Source organism: Artemia franciscana, chromosome 13, assembly GCF_032884065.1.
Source record: "Artemia franciscana chromosome 13, ASM3288406v1, whole genome shotgun sequence".
NCBI classification, from domain to species: domain Eukaryota; kingdom Metazoa; phylum Arthropoda; class Branchiopoda; order Anostraca; family Artemiidae; genus Artemia; species Artemia franciscana.
In genome coordinates, this window is record NC_088875.1 from 45,154,311 (window position 1) to 45,169,239 (window position 14,929).

Sequence of the window (14,929 nt, forward strand, 5' to 3'; positions counted from 1 at the left end):
CAATATTGTTTTGACCAAGATTCAAGACCAGGCAGTCCTTTACAAGTCAGTCGACACAGTTTTGGAACCAAATGAAGCGGTTAATTATCCATCTGAATTTTTAAATTCCATAGATCTTTCAGGGTTTCCACCACACGTGCTACAACTAAAAATAGGCGTACCAATAATATTGTTACGTAACATAAACCCACCAAAGCTTTGCAATGGCACTCGACTTGCCGTAAAAAAAACAATGGAAAACCTAATAGAGGCCACAATCCTGACAGGGCCTTTTGAGGGTGAGGCTGTTCTTATTCCTCGCATTCCCATGATTCCAACAGATCTGCCTTTTCAATTTAAAAGATTGCAATTCCCAATTCGATTAGCATTTGCAATCACCATTAACAAAGCTCAAGGTCAATCATTAGAAAAATGTGGTATTGATCTTAATACTGATTGTTTTTCCCATGGACAATTGTACGTTGCATGTTCGAGGGTCGGTAAACCTGACAATCTATTTATATGCAGCGAGAATTGGACAGCGAAGAATGTTGTATATTCTCAAGTTTTACGAAGTTAGTTGTATTTCGGAACAGACTGTTGTATATTCACAAGTTTTACGTAGTTAATTTGTATTGTATCTATCTATCTATCTATCTATATAAAAACGAGTTGTGTGTATGCATGTTTGTTTGTTTGTAAAAAGGACGTTTGCATATGACGTCATTATTAGTACATACGGCTTTGTATATGGACAGACAATGGGAAAGCCAAGAATGTTGTATATTCGCAATTTTTACGTAGTTTGAAACACATATATAAATCTATCTATATTCACAGGTGGGACACAGGGACACAACTACAATGGCGCGTAACTAATATGGCGCGTAACTAATATGGCGCGTAACGACTTACGCGCGCGGGGGGGCTTGGGGGGGGCGCGAAGCGCCCCCACCAACTAGGTGTTGGGGTGGCGCGAAGCGCCACCCCAACAGCTAGTTAGTAATAAATATACGTAACTTACGAATTAACTCACGTAACAAACTTCTATATTCGTATATTTTTTATTAGTTATATGAGGGGGTTTTGCCCAATCGTCAATACATCGCTCTTTACCCTAAAGTTCGAATTTTGTTCCAATTCTTTAAGAAGGACTCCTGAATCACAAAGGCTGTCTAATGAGAATAAATAGTTTTTTTGAAATTACTAAAAATACTTTAGCTTAAAGAGCAAGGTAATGAGGAGGGGAAGAACCCCTTGATATACCTAATAGTTTCTGTTCGTTTTGAGTTTTAATGTTGCTCCTTACTTTCAGTTAAAAAAATGTGTTTTTGTATATTTAATTTCTCATTGTTTTTTTAATAATGCTGGAAAATCCAACGCCCCCTTTATCGAAATTTTCTTCCCCGATGATAAATATCTCCATGAAAAGATCCTCCCACGTAGCCCCCGACCCTACCTCTCCCCCCTTCACAAGAGAAATCCCGTCTTTATACTTCCTAATAACCAATCTATATATATAAAAATAAGTTGTTTGTTTGTGTGTCTGTCGACTGACGTCATGTTTGTGTGTCGACTGATGTCATGTTTGTCGACTGACGTCATTATAAGGATTGAGCTGTATGTCGTCATGAAGTTGTTTGTCGACTGACTGGGAAACCGGACACAAATAACGACCGGGACACAGGGAATATAAATGACGACCGGGACACAGGGACACAACTACAACGGGGATATATATATATATATATATATATATATATATATATATATATATATATATATATATATATATATATCTATATATATAAAAATAAGTTGTCTGTCTGTGGATGTGTGGATGGATGTGTGGATGGATGTGTCAGGTGACGTCATGTTTCGGCTGACGTCATGAAATTAGTTGCCGTCATTTTTGCTTTGAAGGTGACGTCATTCAAGTTATATAAGACATATGTTCGCCGTCATGTTTCGGCTGACGTCATGAAATTAGCTGCCATCATTTTTGCTTTGAAGGCATCATTTTTGCTTTGAAGGCGTGACGTCATTCAAGTTATATAAGACGGATGTTCGTGTAGAATTCTATTAATGCTTAAGTTTATAATGACTGATGAAGATGCTCAAAGAGTCTATGCCAGAAAACTTGCTGGTGATAGAGAAAGTCAGAAAAGAAAGCGTGCCGAGGAACTACCAGAGCAACGCGAAAGCAGACTTGCTGCTAAAAGAGAAAGTGAAAAAAGAAAGCATGCCGAGGAACTACCAGAGCAACGCAGAAGCAGACTTGCTGCTAAAAGAGAATGTGAAAAAAGAAAGCATGCCGAGGAACTACCAGAGCAACGCAGAAGCAGACTTGCTGCTAAAAGAGAATGTGAAAAAAGAAAGCATGCCGAGGAACTACCAGAGCAACGCGAAAGCAGACTTGCTGCTAAAAGAGAAAGTGAAAAAAGAAAGCATGCCGAGGAACTACCAGAGCAACGCAGAAGCAGACTTGCTGCTAAAAGAGAATGTGAAAAAAGAAAGCATGCCGAGGAACTACCAGAGCAACGCAGAAGCAGACTTGCTGCTAAAAGAGAATGTGAAAAAAGAAAGCATGCCGAGGAACTACCAGAGCAACGCGAAAGCAGACTTGCTGCTAAAAGAGAAAGTGAAAAAAGAAAGCATGCCGAGGAACTACCAGAGCAACGCAGAAGCAGACTTGCTGCTAAAACAGAATGTGAAAAAAGAAGGCGGGCCGAGGAATTACAAGAACAGCAAGAAATCAGGCTTGCTGCTGATAGAGAAAGTAAGAAAAGAAAGCGTGCCGAGGAATCAAAAGACCAGCAGGAAATCAGGCTTGCTGCTGATAGAGAAAGTAAGAAAAGAAAGCGTGCCGAGGAATCAGAGCAATCTGAAAGTTATCGCCTGGCATTCAGGTACAACCCAGTCGATGATTATAGCTTGAGTAGCTGTGTTCAAATCGGGACAATGTCCAAAATTTGTCCCTATTGCAAGGCCTTGAAATTCAATGGTGAAACAATGGGAATGTGTTGCGCCTCAGGAAAAGTTAAACTTCCTCTATTGGCTGCACCACCAGAGCCATTGAAGACTTTCCTTACTGGAACTACGTCAGAATCTAAGCGTTTTTTGTCAAAAATCAGACAATACAACTCATGTTTCCAAATGACGTCGTTTGGAGCCCAAATCGAAAATCCAGATCAATTTATGTCTACTTTTAAAGTAAAAGGGCAAATTTATCATAAAGCAGGGTCCCTTCTACCATTATTAGGCGAGAATCATAAATTTTTACAATTGTACTTCATCAGTGATAGAAATTCTGAATTGAATGCACGTTGCGAAATTTCTCCCAACGTTGAAAGGACAATCGTTTCCCAATTGCAACATCTTTTCCACGAAAATAATAATTTAGTGCGTCTGTTCAAAACAGCCATCGATTTGATGCCTACTGATACTCATAAAATTGTTATTTCCGCTGACAAAACGCCTCCTGGCCAACATGTGCGTAGATACAATGCTCCGACTATCGACGAAGTGGCAATCGTTATGGTCGGTGATCAGTTTTTACCTCGAGATATTATTCTACATAAGCGAAACGCCCAGTTGTTAAGAATTGCTGAAACTCATCGATGCTACGATGCCCTACAATATCCTATCATTTTTTGGGATGGAGCCGACGGCTATCACTTTAATATTAAATTGATGAATCCAGCCACTAACAAAGAAATGAATAAGAAATGCAGTGCAATGCATTATTATTCCTATAGACTAATGATTCGGCAGGATGAAGAAAATTATATTTTAAAATGCCGTGAATTGTTTCACCAATTTGTCGTGGATATGTATGCAAAAATTGAATCAGAACGTTTGCTATATATCCGCCTGAATCAGACCAAGCTCCGCTCTGAACAATACATTCATTTGCGAGATGCAGTTATAAATGACGGTAATACCACAAACGTTGGAAGATTAACAATTTTACCTTCGTCATATGCTGGCAGTCCACGTCATATGCATGAATATGCTCAAGATGCTATTGCGTATGTTCGTCTCTATGGTCGTCCAGATTTATTTATTACATTTACATGTAATCAATCTTGGGACGAGATACTGCAGCTTTTACTTCAAGGACAATCGGCGGTTCATAGGCATGACATTACGGCACGTGTCTTCCGGCAAAAGTTGAAATCACTGATAAACTACCTTGTAAAACATGAAGTGTTTGGGTCAGTGCGATGCTGGATGTACTCAGTGGAATGGCAAAAACGAGGTTTGCCACACGCACATATACTAATCTGGCTACATAAAAAAATTACTTCAAACGAAATTGATGATGTGATTTCCGCTGAAATACCTGATAAAAATGTCGATAAGGGGTTACATGATATTATTGTAAAAAATATGATACATGGACCTTGCGGTGCACTGAACGAAAATTCACCATGCATGGCCAAAGGAAGGTGCACAAAGCAATATCCTCGACTTTTAGTACCCACAACAATTACTGGCAATGATGGTTACCCACAATATAGAAGAAGATCTACTGAAGATGGCGGTAAAACAGCAATAATAAAGAAGCGTAACGGTACCACCATCGAAGTAGATAACCAGTGGGTTGTTCCATATTCCCCTTTATTATCCAAAACATTTAATGCACATATAAACGTTGAATACTGTAACTCCGTAAAGGCAATAAAATATATATGTAAATACGTCAACAAAGGCAGTGACATGGCAGTTTTTGGCTTGCAGTCCGAAATCAAAGATTTCGATGAAATCGTAGAATATCAGGCTGGAAGATACATAAGCAGTAATGAAGCTGTTTGGCGAATTCTTTCATTTCCGATACATGAACGTAGTCCAGCTGTTGTTCACTTAGCGGTACATTTACAGAATGGTCAACGTGTTTATTTCACGGAAACCAACGTGCAACAAAGAGTCCTGAATCCACCGGATACAACATTAACAGCTTTTTTTTCGCTTTGCAAAAATGATTCTTTTGCGAAAAAACTGCTGTATACTGAAGTGCCTTCGTATTACACGTGGAATACTAAAAATAAAGTATTTGAACGTCGAAAACAGGGTAAGTCAGTCGACGGCCAACCTACCATCTTCAAAGATACCACGATAGGAAGACTCTACACCGTTCACCCCAATCAACATGAATGCTTCTTTCTACGCCTGCTTTTGGTGAATGTACCCGGTCCGACATCCTTTGAGTATTTGAGGACTGTAAATGGTACTATACATGACACTTACCGTAGTGCATGCCAAGCTCTGAATTTATTGGAGAATGACCAACACTGGGATAACTGCATCAATGACGCGTGCGAAACGTCAACCCCAAGTCAAATTCGTGCATTGTTTGGCATCATTTTAACAACTTGCTCTCCATCAGCTCCTACAGAGTTATGGGAAAAATATAAGTCAAAAATGTCCGAAGATATACTTCATCGAAAACAGTTAGAGACGTCAGACATGACTTTTGATTTTACACCAGAAATTTATAACTACACTTTAGTTGTTATAGAAGATATTTGCATAAGTATGGCAAACAAACCTCTTCAGGGTTTGGGAATGCCTTCACCTAACCGTATCGCTGCTGTTTCGACATGTGTAGAATTGGATCGTGAACAAAGTTACAGTACGAGTGATCTATTGTCGTATGTACAAAATAACATTTCCAAGTTAACGTCGGAACAAAAAGACATTTATGATACGATAATGCATTGTGTCGATAACAACGTTGGAGAAATTTTCTTTTTGGATGCGCCAGGAGGTACTGGTAAAACGTTTGTGATAAAACTGATTCTGGCATCAATTCGATCTAAAAATGATATAGCGTTGGCAATTGCGTCGTCCGGAATAGCCGCAACATTGCTGCCTGGTGGAAGAACTGCTCATTCCGCTTTGAAATTGCCTCTGAACTTGCATTCTACAGAAACTCCCACGTGCAATATTTCCAAATCATCTGGGATGGGTAAAGTATTGCAGCAATGCAAACTTATTATTTGGGATGAGTGCACAATGGCACACAAAAAATCGCTCGAGGCTCTGGATCAATGCTTGAAAGATTTAAGAGGGAATTCGAAACCCTTTGGCAGCACATTAATATTGCTTGCAGGAGATTTCAGGCAAACATTACCTATAATACCTAGATCAACTCCTGCAGACGAAATGAATGCTTGCCTGAAAAATTCTAATTTATGGGCACACGTAAAAACATTAAAATTAACTACAAATATGCGTGTCCGATTGCAAAACGATGACTCTGGTCAAACATTTTCAGATCAATTGCTAGCAATGGGAAACGGAAAGCTCCCAGTAGACTCAATTTCAGGACGTATACAACTACCTGCTGATTTCTGTAATTTAGTGACGTCCAAAAATGAATTGATTGAAAATATATTTCCGAATATTCTAAAAAATTATAAAAATAATAAATGGCTAAGTGAAAGAGCGATTCTCGCACCCAAAAATATAGACGTCCACGAAATCAACAATATTGTTTTGACCAAGATTCAAGACCAGGCAGTCCTTTACAAGTCAGTCGACACAGTTTTGGAACCAAATGAAGCGGTTAATTATCCATCTGAATTTTTAAATTCCATAGATCTTTCAGGGTTTCCACCACACGTGCTACAACTAAAAATAGGCGTACCAATAATATTGTTACGTAACATAAACCCACCAAAGCTTTGCAATGGCACTCGACTTGCCGTAAAAAAAACAATGGAAAACCTAATAGAGGCCACAATCCTGACAGGGCCTTTTGAGGGTGAGGCTGTTCTTATTCCTCGCATTCCCATGATTCCAACAGATCTGCCTTTTCAATTTAAAAGATTGCAATTCCCAATTCGATTAGCATTTGCAATCACCATTAACAAAGCTCAAGGTCAATCATTAGAAAAATGTGGTATTGATCTTAATACTGATTGTTTTTCCCATGGACAATTGTACGTTGCATGTTCGAGGGTCGGTAAACCTGACAATCTATTTATATGCAGCGAGAATTGGACAGCGAAGAATGTTGTATATTCTCAAGTTTTACGAAGTTAGTTGTATTTCGGAACAGACTGTTGTATATTCACAAGTTTTACGTAGTTAATTTGTATTGTATCTATCTATCTATCTATCTATATAAAAACGAGTTGTGTGTATGCATGTTTGCTTGTTTGTAAAAAGAACGTTTGCATATGACGTCATTATTAGTACATACGGCTTTGTATATGGACAGACAATGGGAAAGCCAAGAATGTTGTATATTCGCAATTTTTACGTAGTTTGAAACACATATATAAATCTATCTATATTCACAGGTGGGACACAGGGACACAACTACAATGGCGCGTAACTAATATGGCGCGTAACTAATATGGCGCGTAACGACTTACGCGCGCGGGGGGGCTTGGGGGGGGCGCGAAGCGCCCCCACCAACTAGGTGTTGGGGTGGCGCGAAGCGCCACCCCAACAGCTAGTATATATATATATATATATATATATATATATATATATATCTATATTCACAGGTGGGACACAGGGACACAACTACAATGGCCCGTAACTAATATGGCGCGAAAAAAGCTAAAAAAAGAAAGGCGCCACCCCAACAGCTAGTACTATATGTAAACAATGGGCATATTTCATAACTTGCAGCTCTTCCCCCGGGGACTGTGGGGGATTAAGTCGTCGTCAAAGACAAAGTTATTAGATTTTTCGACTATGCTGAACAGAATGGCTATCTCAAAATTTCGATTCGGTGACTTTGAGAAAAATGAGCGTGGGGGCCTAGTTACCTTCCAATTTTTCTTTGTCTCTTAAAAAGGCCAGCACCTTTTATGGTGCTGGAATTTTGTAGTTTCGGTTAGAATGATTCCTCTCGCGACATTACAGGACCACTGGGTTGATACGAACACCACTGGGAAAAAAACATATCAACAAATAAACACGCATCCGTGATCTTTCTTCTGACAAAAAATACTAGATTCAACATTTAATGTAGATAGGAGCTTGAAACCTCTACAGAAGGGTTCTCTGATAAGCAAAATCTGATGGGATGATTTTCATTAAGATTCTATTACCTTTAGGGGGTGTTTCCTCCTTTTTTTTTAGAAAATAAGGCAAATTTTCTCATGTTCGTTACTTTTGATGGGTTAGATGGGCTGCTCTTGTAGTTTTTTTTTTCTTCGATTTCAATTATTTACTTGTTTGATCAGTGGTTTGTGACTTGGTAATAGAGATGCAAATTTCGACTTTTGTTGTGGAAATATAGAAAAAAGTACTTTTGAAGCAAGTAAAATGTCTATTAATTTTCCAAAAATAGCTTTATGTTTTTATTGCCTACAAACTAACATACATAAACCAAAGCAGAATTGTCATAGCTTCTGCGCTCCTTAGGGATTATTTAATGTTAAGTTTATGTAGAACACTGAATTGTCTATTCCAAATTTTTAAGTTTAAATTATGTTTATTCTGTATTTCCAGAAAAGTATTCTGGAAAACTGAAGCTTAAAATACCAAATTCTAGTTTTTTTTCCTTGGTATGAAATTTTTAATTTTACAGAGCTTCTTGGAATTTTATATGCATTTAACATTTAGACTTGGGACTCGACCTTAGATCTTAATTCAGGTTAGTAATCGTTTCAACACGTGCAGGCCCAAACCGACCCATTGGCGGGTGAAGGCTGTTTTTCAACCACTTTTTAGAATCTTTTTATCAGCAATCTGTCTACAGTGGCTGTTTAATCCAAACAAGACGGTCAATTACAATTAGTTTCCAAAGTACTTTTTGTCTCATGCACGACATAATTGAACCCAGGAGGGAAGGGGTCTCTCAATTCTTGTCATCAGAATATATGCAAAAACGGTTTGTTGATTACAAACAAACAGGTGATAAGTAATTGCTAAGCTCCGAATTGTATCTTTTAGGGGATAAAAGCGTTATACCTTTGTGGGATTGGAAAGAAAGGAGTCACAAAATGTTTATCATTAGTAACTATGCCTGACTAGTTTGTCCCAGCTGCACTTTTTGTTGGTCAGGGCATAATACAGCCTCTGGGGAATGAAAAATGGAGTCATAGATTCCTACCATCAGGATATCCTCCTGAATAGGTGGAGAACAAGAACCTTCACTCTATTTGTACATTTCGATGGTCCCCATTTTGGGACCATCTCGTATCATCTAGTTGTACCGTTTATTTTTCAGGGTACAAACCGACCACTAGGGGGAAGGGAATTGGATACCTAGATTGATATTACTAGGATATCTACCTGAAAAGGTCATCAGATATTAAGGAAACCACTCGGCGAGAAAAAGATGTTGTCTAGTAATCCTTTTTGGTAATCCTGGCCAGATTACACATGTTTGGGGGAGTTGAAGGTGAGTGAACTGAACTTGGTCGGGGACAAGAATATGTGCTATAATTGTGCATTTTTGTAATCCCTACTGAGCATAACCTCTTTCTGGAGAAGAGCCTAAATTATTGTCATCGTGGTGCCAAAGTCACCGTATTGGTATTTTTGAAGTGTGTGCATAATCTAGTCTCTTAGCGAGGACAGGTTTCAAACCCTCCTCAATAATATATCTGTGAGAGTGTATTAGGTGCTCGCTAAGGGAGTTGACATCCAATCTGGCCCAAATGGTGAAATTGAGATTCAACAAACCCTTCTTGTAAGGACTTCTACCGAAATAAGTTATCAAGCTCAATTTTAACTTGGAGACAAAAAAGAGCTGGTCTCCTAATAATGTCTTTTCGCGGAGAGGGGAATAGAATGAGATTAGAAATCCGTTTGTATTTTGGTGATAACAATCTCCATAACCTATAAAAAAAAGTCATCGTTTATTTTCATATTTTTTTTCTCCCTGTGCACTTTCTTCTCTGATTTAATTTCCGGTAAATGCTGTCCCACGATAAATTTTTGAAAATAACAGAGACATACAAGAGAACTTTGTGTTCAAAGATACGAAAAACTTTCTCCATAAAAGAAAACATGACGGTCCCCCCTCCCCATCTCTCTGTCTTTTTTGGTCGATTTGTTTTTATATTTGTAATTGCACTTGTAAAGTTCATTTTATCCAGTTCTGGCACATCATGTATATGCAGTACTTACTCAAGTGCTACAACTAATTTTCATTTATAGTAAGTAATTAATTCTTGATTGATTTGATCAATTATTTTGACATAATGTTTTGAAATTAAAAAAAAAATTCTGGGAACTGCCCAATTCTAGGGCTACACCAGGCACATATTTAGTGGACCCTAAGAGTCGCCATGGCCGAAAACCCTATTACCTAGAACACTTAATGTCCCCTAATATGAACAACAAGGAAAATTACTTTTTTTCATGAGAAATACTGATGTGCCCTTTTTACGTTTTTTCCATCTATCGGCTAGCAGGGCACTTGAGAATCACAGTGAGTTTCTTAAGGGATCATTTTGAAGGAAATGAATACATCATCGTGCTTTTGCAATTAGCAAATCCCGCAGTTCAAAATGAAATAAACTTTTTGACAAAAACTATATATACGTATACAAGCTGAAGAATGACGTCATAATCGTATCTTACAAATACAAATGATGTTAAAAGTAAAAACTATATTATGACATTTGTTATAATGACGTCAGTACCATCAGTATACAATGTCGTCATACCTTCACTATATAAATTGATATTAGTTTACGCTGCCATAACAGTTTAAGCTGGTAATTTTGTGTGTCAAGAGAGCAAGCTAAATGGAAGAAAACCCGAAAAAAGTATCATATCCGATCCAAAAAGTATGCACCACAAGAAAAAAGATCCGCAATAAAAAATAGAGATAATAAAAATACTAATATTAAGAAAATTTTACAAATGATTGTACTTTTGAAAACTCTGCAGTAATTCCAAGATTTTTTTGAAAAATAGCCTTTGCAAAATGTATGCTGAAATTGAGAAAAAATTCAGAGACTACTTGCACAAAATGGAATACAGGTTTCGGCTTTTCCCTAATTTCTCCTTCGCTCCAATTTAATCATATGCTCAATAATACATTTTCTAAGACCTGTTACTGCAGAACAGTAGCTATGAGGCTCTCTTTTGATTTTGAAAGATGTTAGCTCAAGGCTCTTTGAAGCAACGATAAATTGAGAGAAGCATAATTCATCTTTCTATTTGTCAAGCGCTGTCCATTTCAGGCACTGCCACTGATCTGGAAATCTTTCTCGATTGCTTTGTCAAGGAGATCTGCCGAAAGTCCTGCTAGCCCCATTCGGTCTTTCAAATTTTTCTTTCTGATGGCTAGAAACAAGTTGGCGTAAGTCTAAACAGCCAAGAACAGACACTACGGAATCTCGTTTATTAAATTTGGAATTAACTCCATTGCTAAAAGCATGACGTTTGAAAAAAAGAAGGATTTTGTGCGGGAGGAATATCCCATGGGAGAAATTTTCCAGGGGGAGTTTCCGCAGAAAATATCCCTTAAAGTTCATTTCTTTTGATGTTGCAGCAGCTCCTGACGGTTAAGCTAGTATTTTTTACGAAATTTGGGTTTTAAGATTGATTTCTCATAACCTTTTTTTCTTGCTGGAATCTTGTATCACAAACTTCAAAACTTGAAAGGCTTTGAAAAAGAAACATTGAAAATAAACACTAAATTGTTACCCTTTATGTTCGCTGAAACATCAAAGAACTGCCAGGATAATTGACTCGGGCACTTGCATCACTTCAAACAGTTTGAATGGCTATTGCTTGTAATGGTTCCTTTCCACTTTAAATGTGTATATACAGGAACATATGTATCTCCAAATAAAAACGGTTCTGGTTCATCTATTCTTGAATAATTGTATAATAAAAACTCCACCACCTGGCAACGAAACAAATTTGTAAAGCATGAGGTTGAAAAGAACATAATTAAATAATCGAATACAAATAATAAAATACTTGTCATTTACGACACACAAAAAACAGCAAAAGAACAAAACAGAACCTCCGTCAGCAATAAAGCCAATTGTAGGCCCTCTGAAAAAAAAACCGTAAGATTTTCAAATAAATGACTATGAATAACAAGAATATAAAGACTCAAAGGCATATGAGTAGTACTCTTGCATCACAAACTTCGAAACTTGAAAGAACTTAAAAAAAAAGCATTGAAAGAAAACAAGCTGGCAATATTGGCACCTGAATCTATCCAAAAATTTTGACTGCAAATTATCCTTGCTGAGCACTAAATGAACGGTCCGACGCAAACTCGGTCATAAAGAAAAATATGACATTGTATTATAAGTATATTAATTAAGGTAATACTTTGTATCCCCAAATATGTAAGCTTAGTTTTGGTGGGGTCAGTTCAAATAAATAACTATAAATAACAAGAATATAAAGGCTCAAAGGCAAAGGCACAGTATCTATCTATCTATATATATAAAACTAAGTTGTTTGTTTGTGTGTGTGTGTTGACTGACGTCATGTTTGTGTGTCGACTGACGTCATAGTAAGGATTGAGCATTATGCCGTCATGAAGTTGTTTGTCGACTGACGAAATTACAGACCGGTACACCGGGACACAAATGACGACCGGGACACAGGAACACAGGGAATATAAATGACGACCGGGACACTCAAAGAGAAATTACAGACTGGGACACCGGGACACAAATAACAACCGAGACACAGGGAATATAAATGACGACCGGGACACAGGGACACAACTACAACGGGGACGCCGGGGGCACAGGGGGATATATAAATGACGACCGGGACACAGGGAATGTTCGATTAGCAATCACCATCAACAAAGCTCAAGGGCAATCATTAGAATAATGAGAGAAATCACAGACGGGACACCGGGACACAAATGACGACCGGGACACCGGGACACAGGGAATATAAATGACGACCGGGACACTCAAAGAGAAATTACAGACTGGGACACCGGGACAAAAATGACGACCGGGACACAGGGAATATAAATGACGACCGGGACACAGGGACACAACTACAACGGGTATGCCGGGGGCACAGGGTGATAAATAAATGACGACGGGGACACAGGGAATGTTTGATTAGCAATCACCATCAAAAATGCTCAAGGGTAATCATTAGAATAATGAGGTATAGATCTGAATTCGGATTGTTTTTCCCATGGACAATTATATGTTACATGTTCAAGAGTCGGTAAACCTGACAATCTATTTATATGCACAGATAATGGGACAGCGAAGAATGTTGTATATTCGCAAGTTTTACGTAGTTAAAAACATATATATATATATATATATATATATATATATATATATATATATATATATATATATATATATATATATATATATATATATATATATATATATATATATATATATATATATATATATATATATATATATATATATATTCACAGGTGGGACACAGGGACACAACTACAATGGCACGTAACGACTTACGCGCGGGGGGGGGGCTTTGGGGGGCGCGAAGCTCCCCCACCAACTAGGTGTTGGGGTGGCACGAAGCGCCACCCCATCAGCTAGTTTCAAATAAGAAACTTAGATCAAACCACCTAAGAACTTCTCATCTGATCGATCTTAGCACTAGCATCACCTAAGTTTTGCTTACCTTGACAATATTGTTCTTTACTTCTGCTTAGCTAATGATTAAGCCTAGTTAGCACTTTTTTCTATCAGCATCAATTTTGGATAGTTAGCCTCGCAATGCTTAAAAAAGATAAGCACTTTCATAAAAGGGTTTTCTTTAGCCAAAGTACCAAAGAAATAATCTTCATAGCTGCTAGTAAGATGTTTGTTTTCTACATACCTTGAGCATCTTGAATAAGCCTTTATGCTAAACTATGTCAAAGGCCTTTGACTTAGTAGCCTTAGACAGTGGCCATATCTCATTTGTATCATGCAGAAGCTCGATTCCACCCACACTTTGTAATATGTCCATAATGGATGGACTCCTAGGTGACTATGTGACTATTAGGTACTGACGATCTTAGTGTATTCCTTAATTCCGCAAAGGTAGAAGTTCCGACTAAGGTCAACAAGCAGAAAAACTGATCTGAAGCTAAACCTGATAGAAAAGTAATGCCTACAAACATTTTAAACCTTCTAACGTTTCTTTCTCCTAGATAGCATCTTACCGATGGACTTGCCTAGTTTTCCGTAACGCATAGCCTTTATGCTAAACTCTGTCAAAGGCCTTTGACTTAGTAGCCTTAAACAGTGGCCTTATATCATTTTTAACATGCAAAAGCTCGATTCTACCCACACTGTAATATGTGCATAATGGATGAACTACTAGGTGACTACTAGGTATTGATGATCTTAGAGTATTCATTAACTTTTTACAAAAGTAGAAGTTCCAACTAAGGTCAACAAGCAGAAAAACTGATGTGAAGCTTAACCTGATAGAAAGGTGATGCCTACAAACCTTTTAAACCTTTTAACCTTTCTTTCTCCTAGATAACATCTTACCGATGGACTTGCCTAGCTTTCCGTAACGTAGCATTAAGGATGCTGCGTTATATATAAAAACATGTTAATTAAAAAAAGGTATTTCTGATGAAATAAAGATCAAAACGAAACTTAAAAGAAGTTTACATAAACTTCGCTGTTTATGTAACATATATCTGAGGAACTGGTTCAAGTAAACCCTTTCGAGATATTTCACTATATTTCTAGAATTCTGAGAAACTAGCACTTTACTAAACAACTAATCTTGCTTGATTTTTTAGAGAATTAAATTTGTATAGGAAAATCTATTGATTTCATGGTCTCTAAAAGACTATGGAGAGACTATTTCATTAGGCTCCTTAAGAAAATATCTGCTCCTAATGCTGTCTTGTTGGGTCGGTTTTGTATTTTCAGTAAAGTGATATTTTTTTTAGAAATCTACAAATATGGGGACTATTACGAGAAATTGTATTTCACAGTTTTTTCAGGTTTGAGCCTAGGTTACAACGACCACAATGTCACGTCCTAAC

The 14,929-nt window shown here is 37.6% G+C and overlaps 2 protein-coding genes across 2 annotated transcripts in view; both read left to right on the plus strand.

The window, feature by feature from the left end:
* The window catches only part of LOC136034987 (galanin receptor 2a-like), a 146,297-nt gene that overhangs the window by 94,013 nt on the left and 37,355 nt on the right, over positions 1 to 14,929 (plus strand). The window lies entirely within an intron of this gene.
* On the plus strand, positions 1,755 to 7,468 carry LOC136034986 (uncharacterized). Its single transcript, XM_065716555.1, has 2 exons — positions 1,755 to 2,738; positions 2,808 to 7,468. Exons 1-2 carry the CDS (start codon positions 2,065 to 2,067, stop codon positions 7,027 to 7,029), a joined length of 4,896 nt encoding a protein of 1,631 aa, XP_065572627.1. The 5' UTR covers positions 1,755 to 2,064; the 3' UTR covers positions 7,030 to 7,468.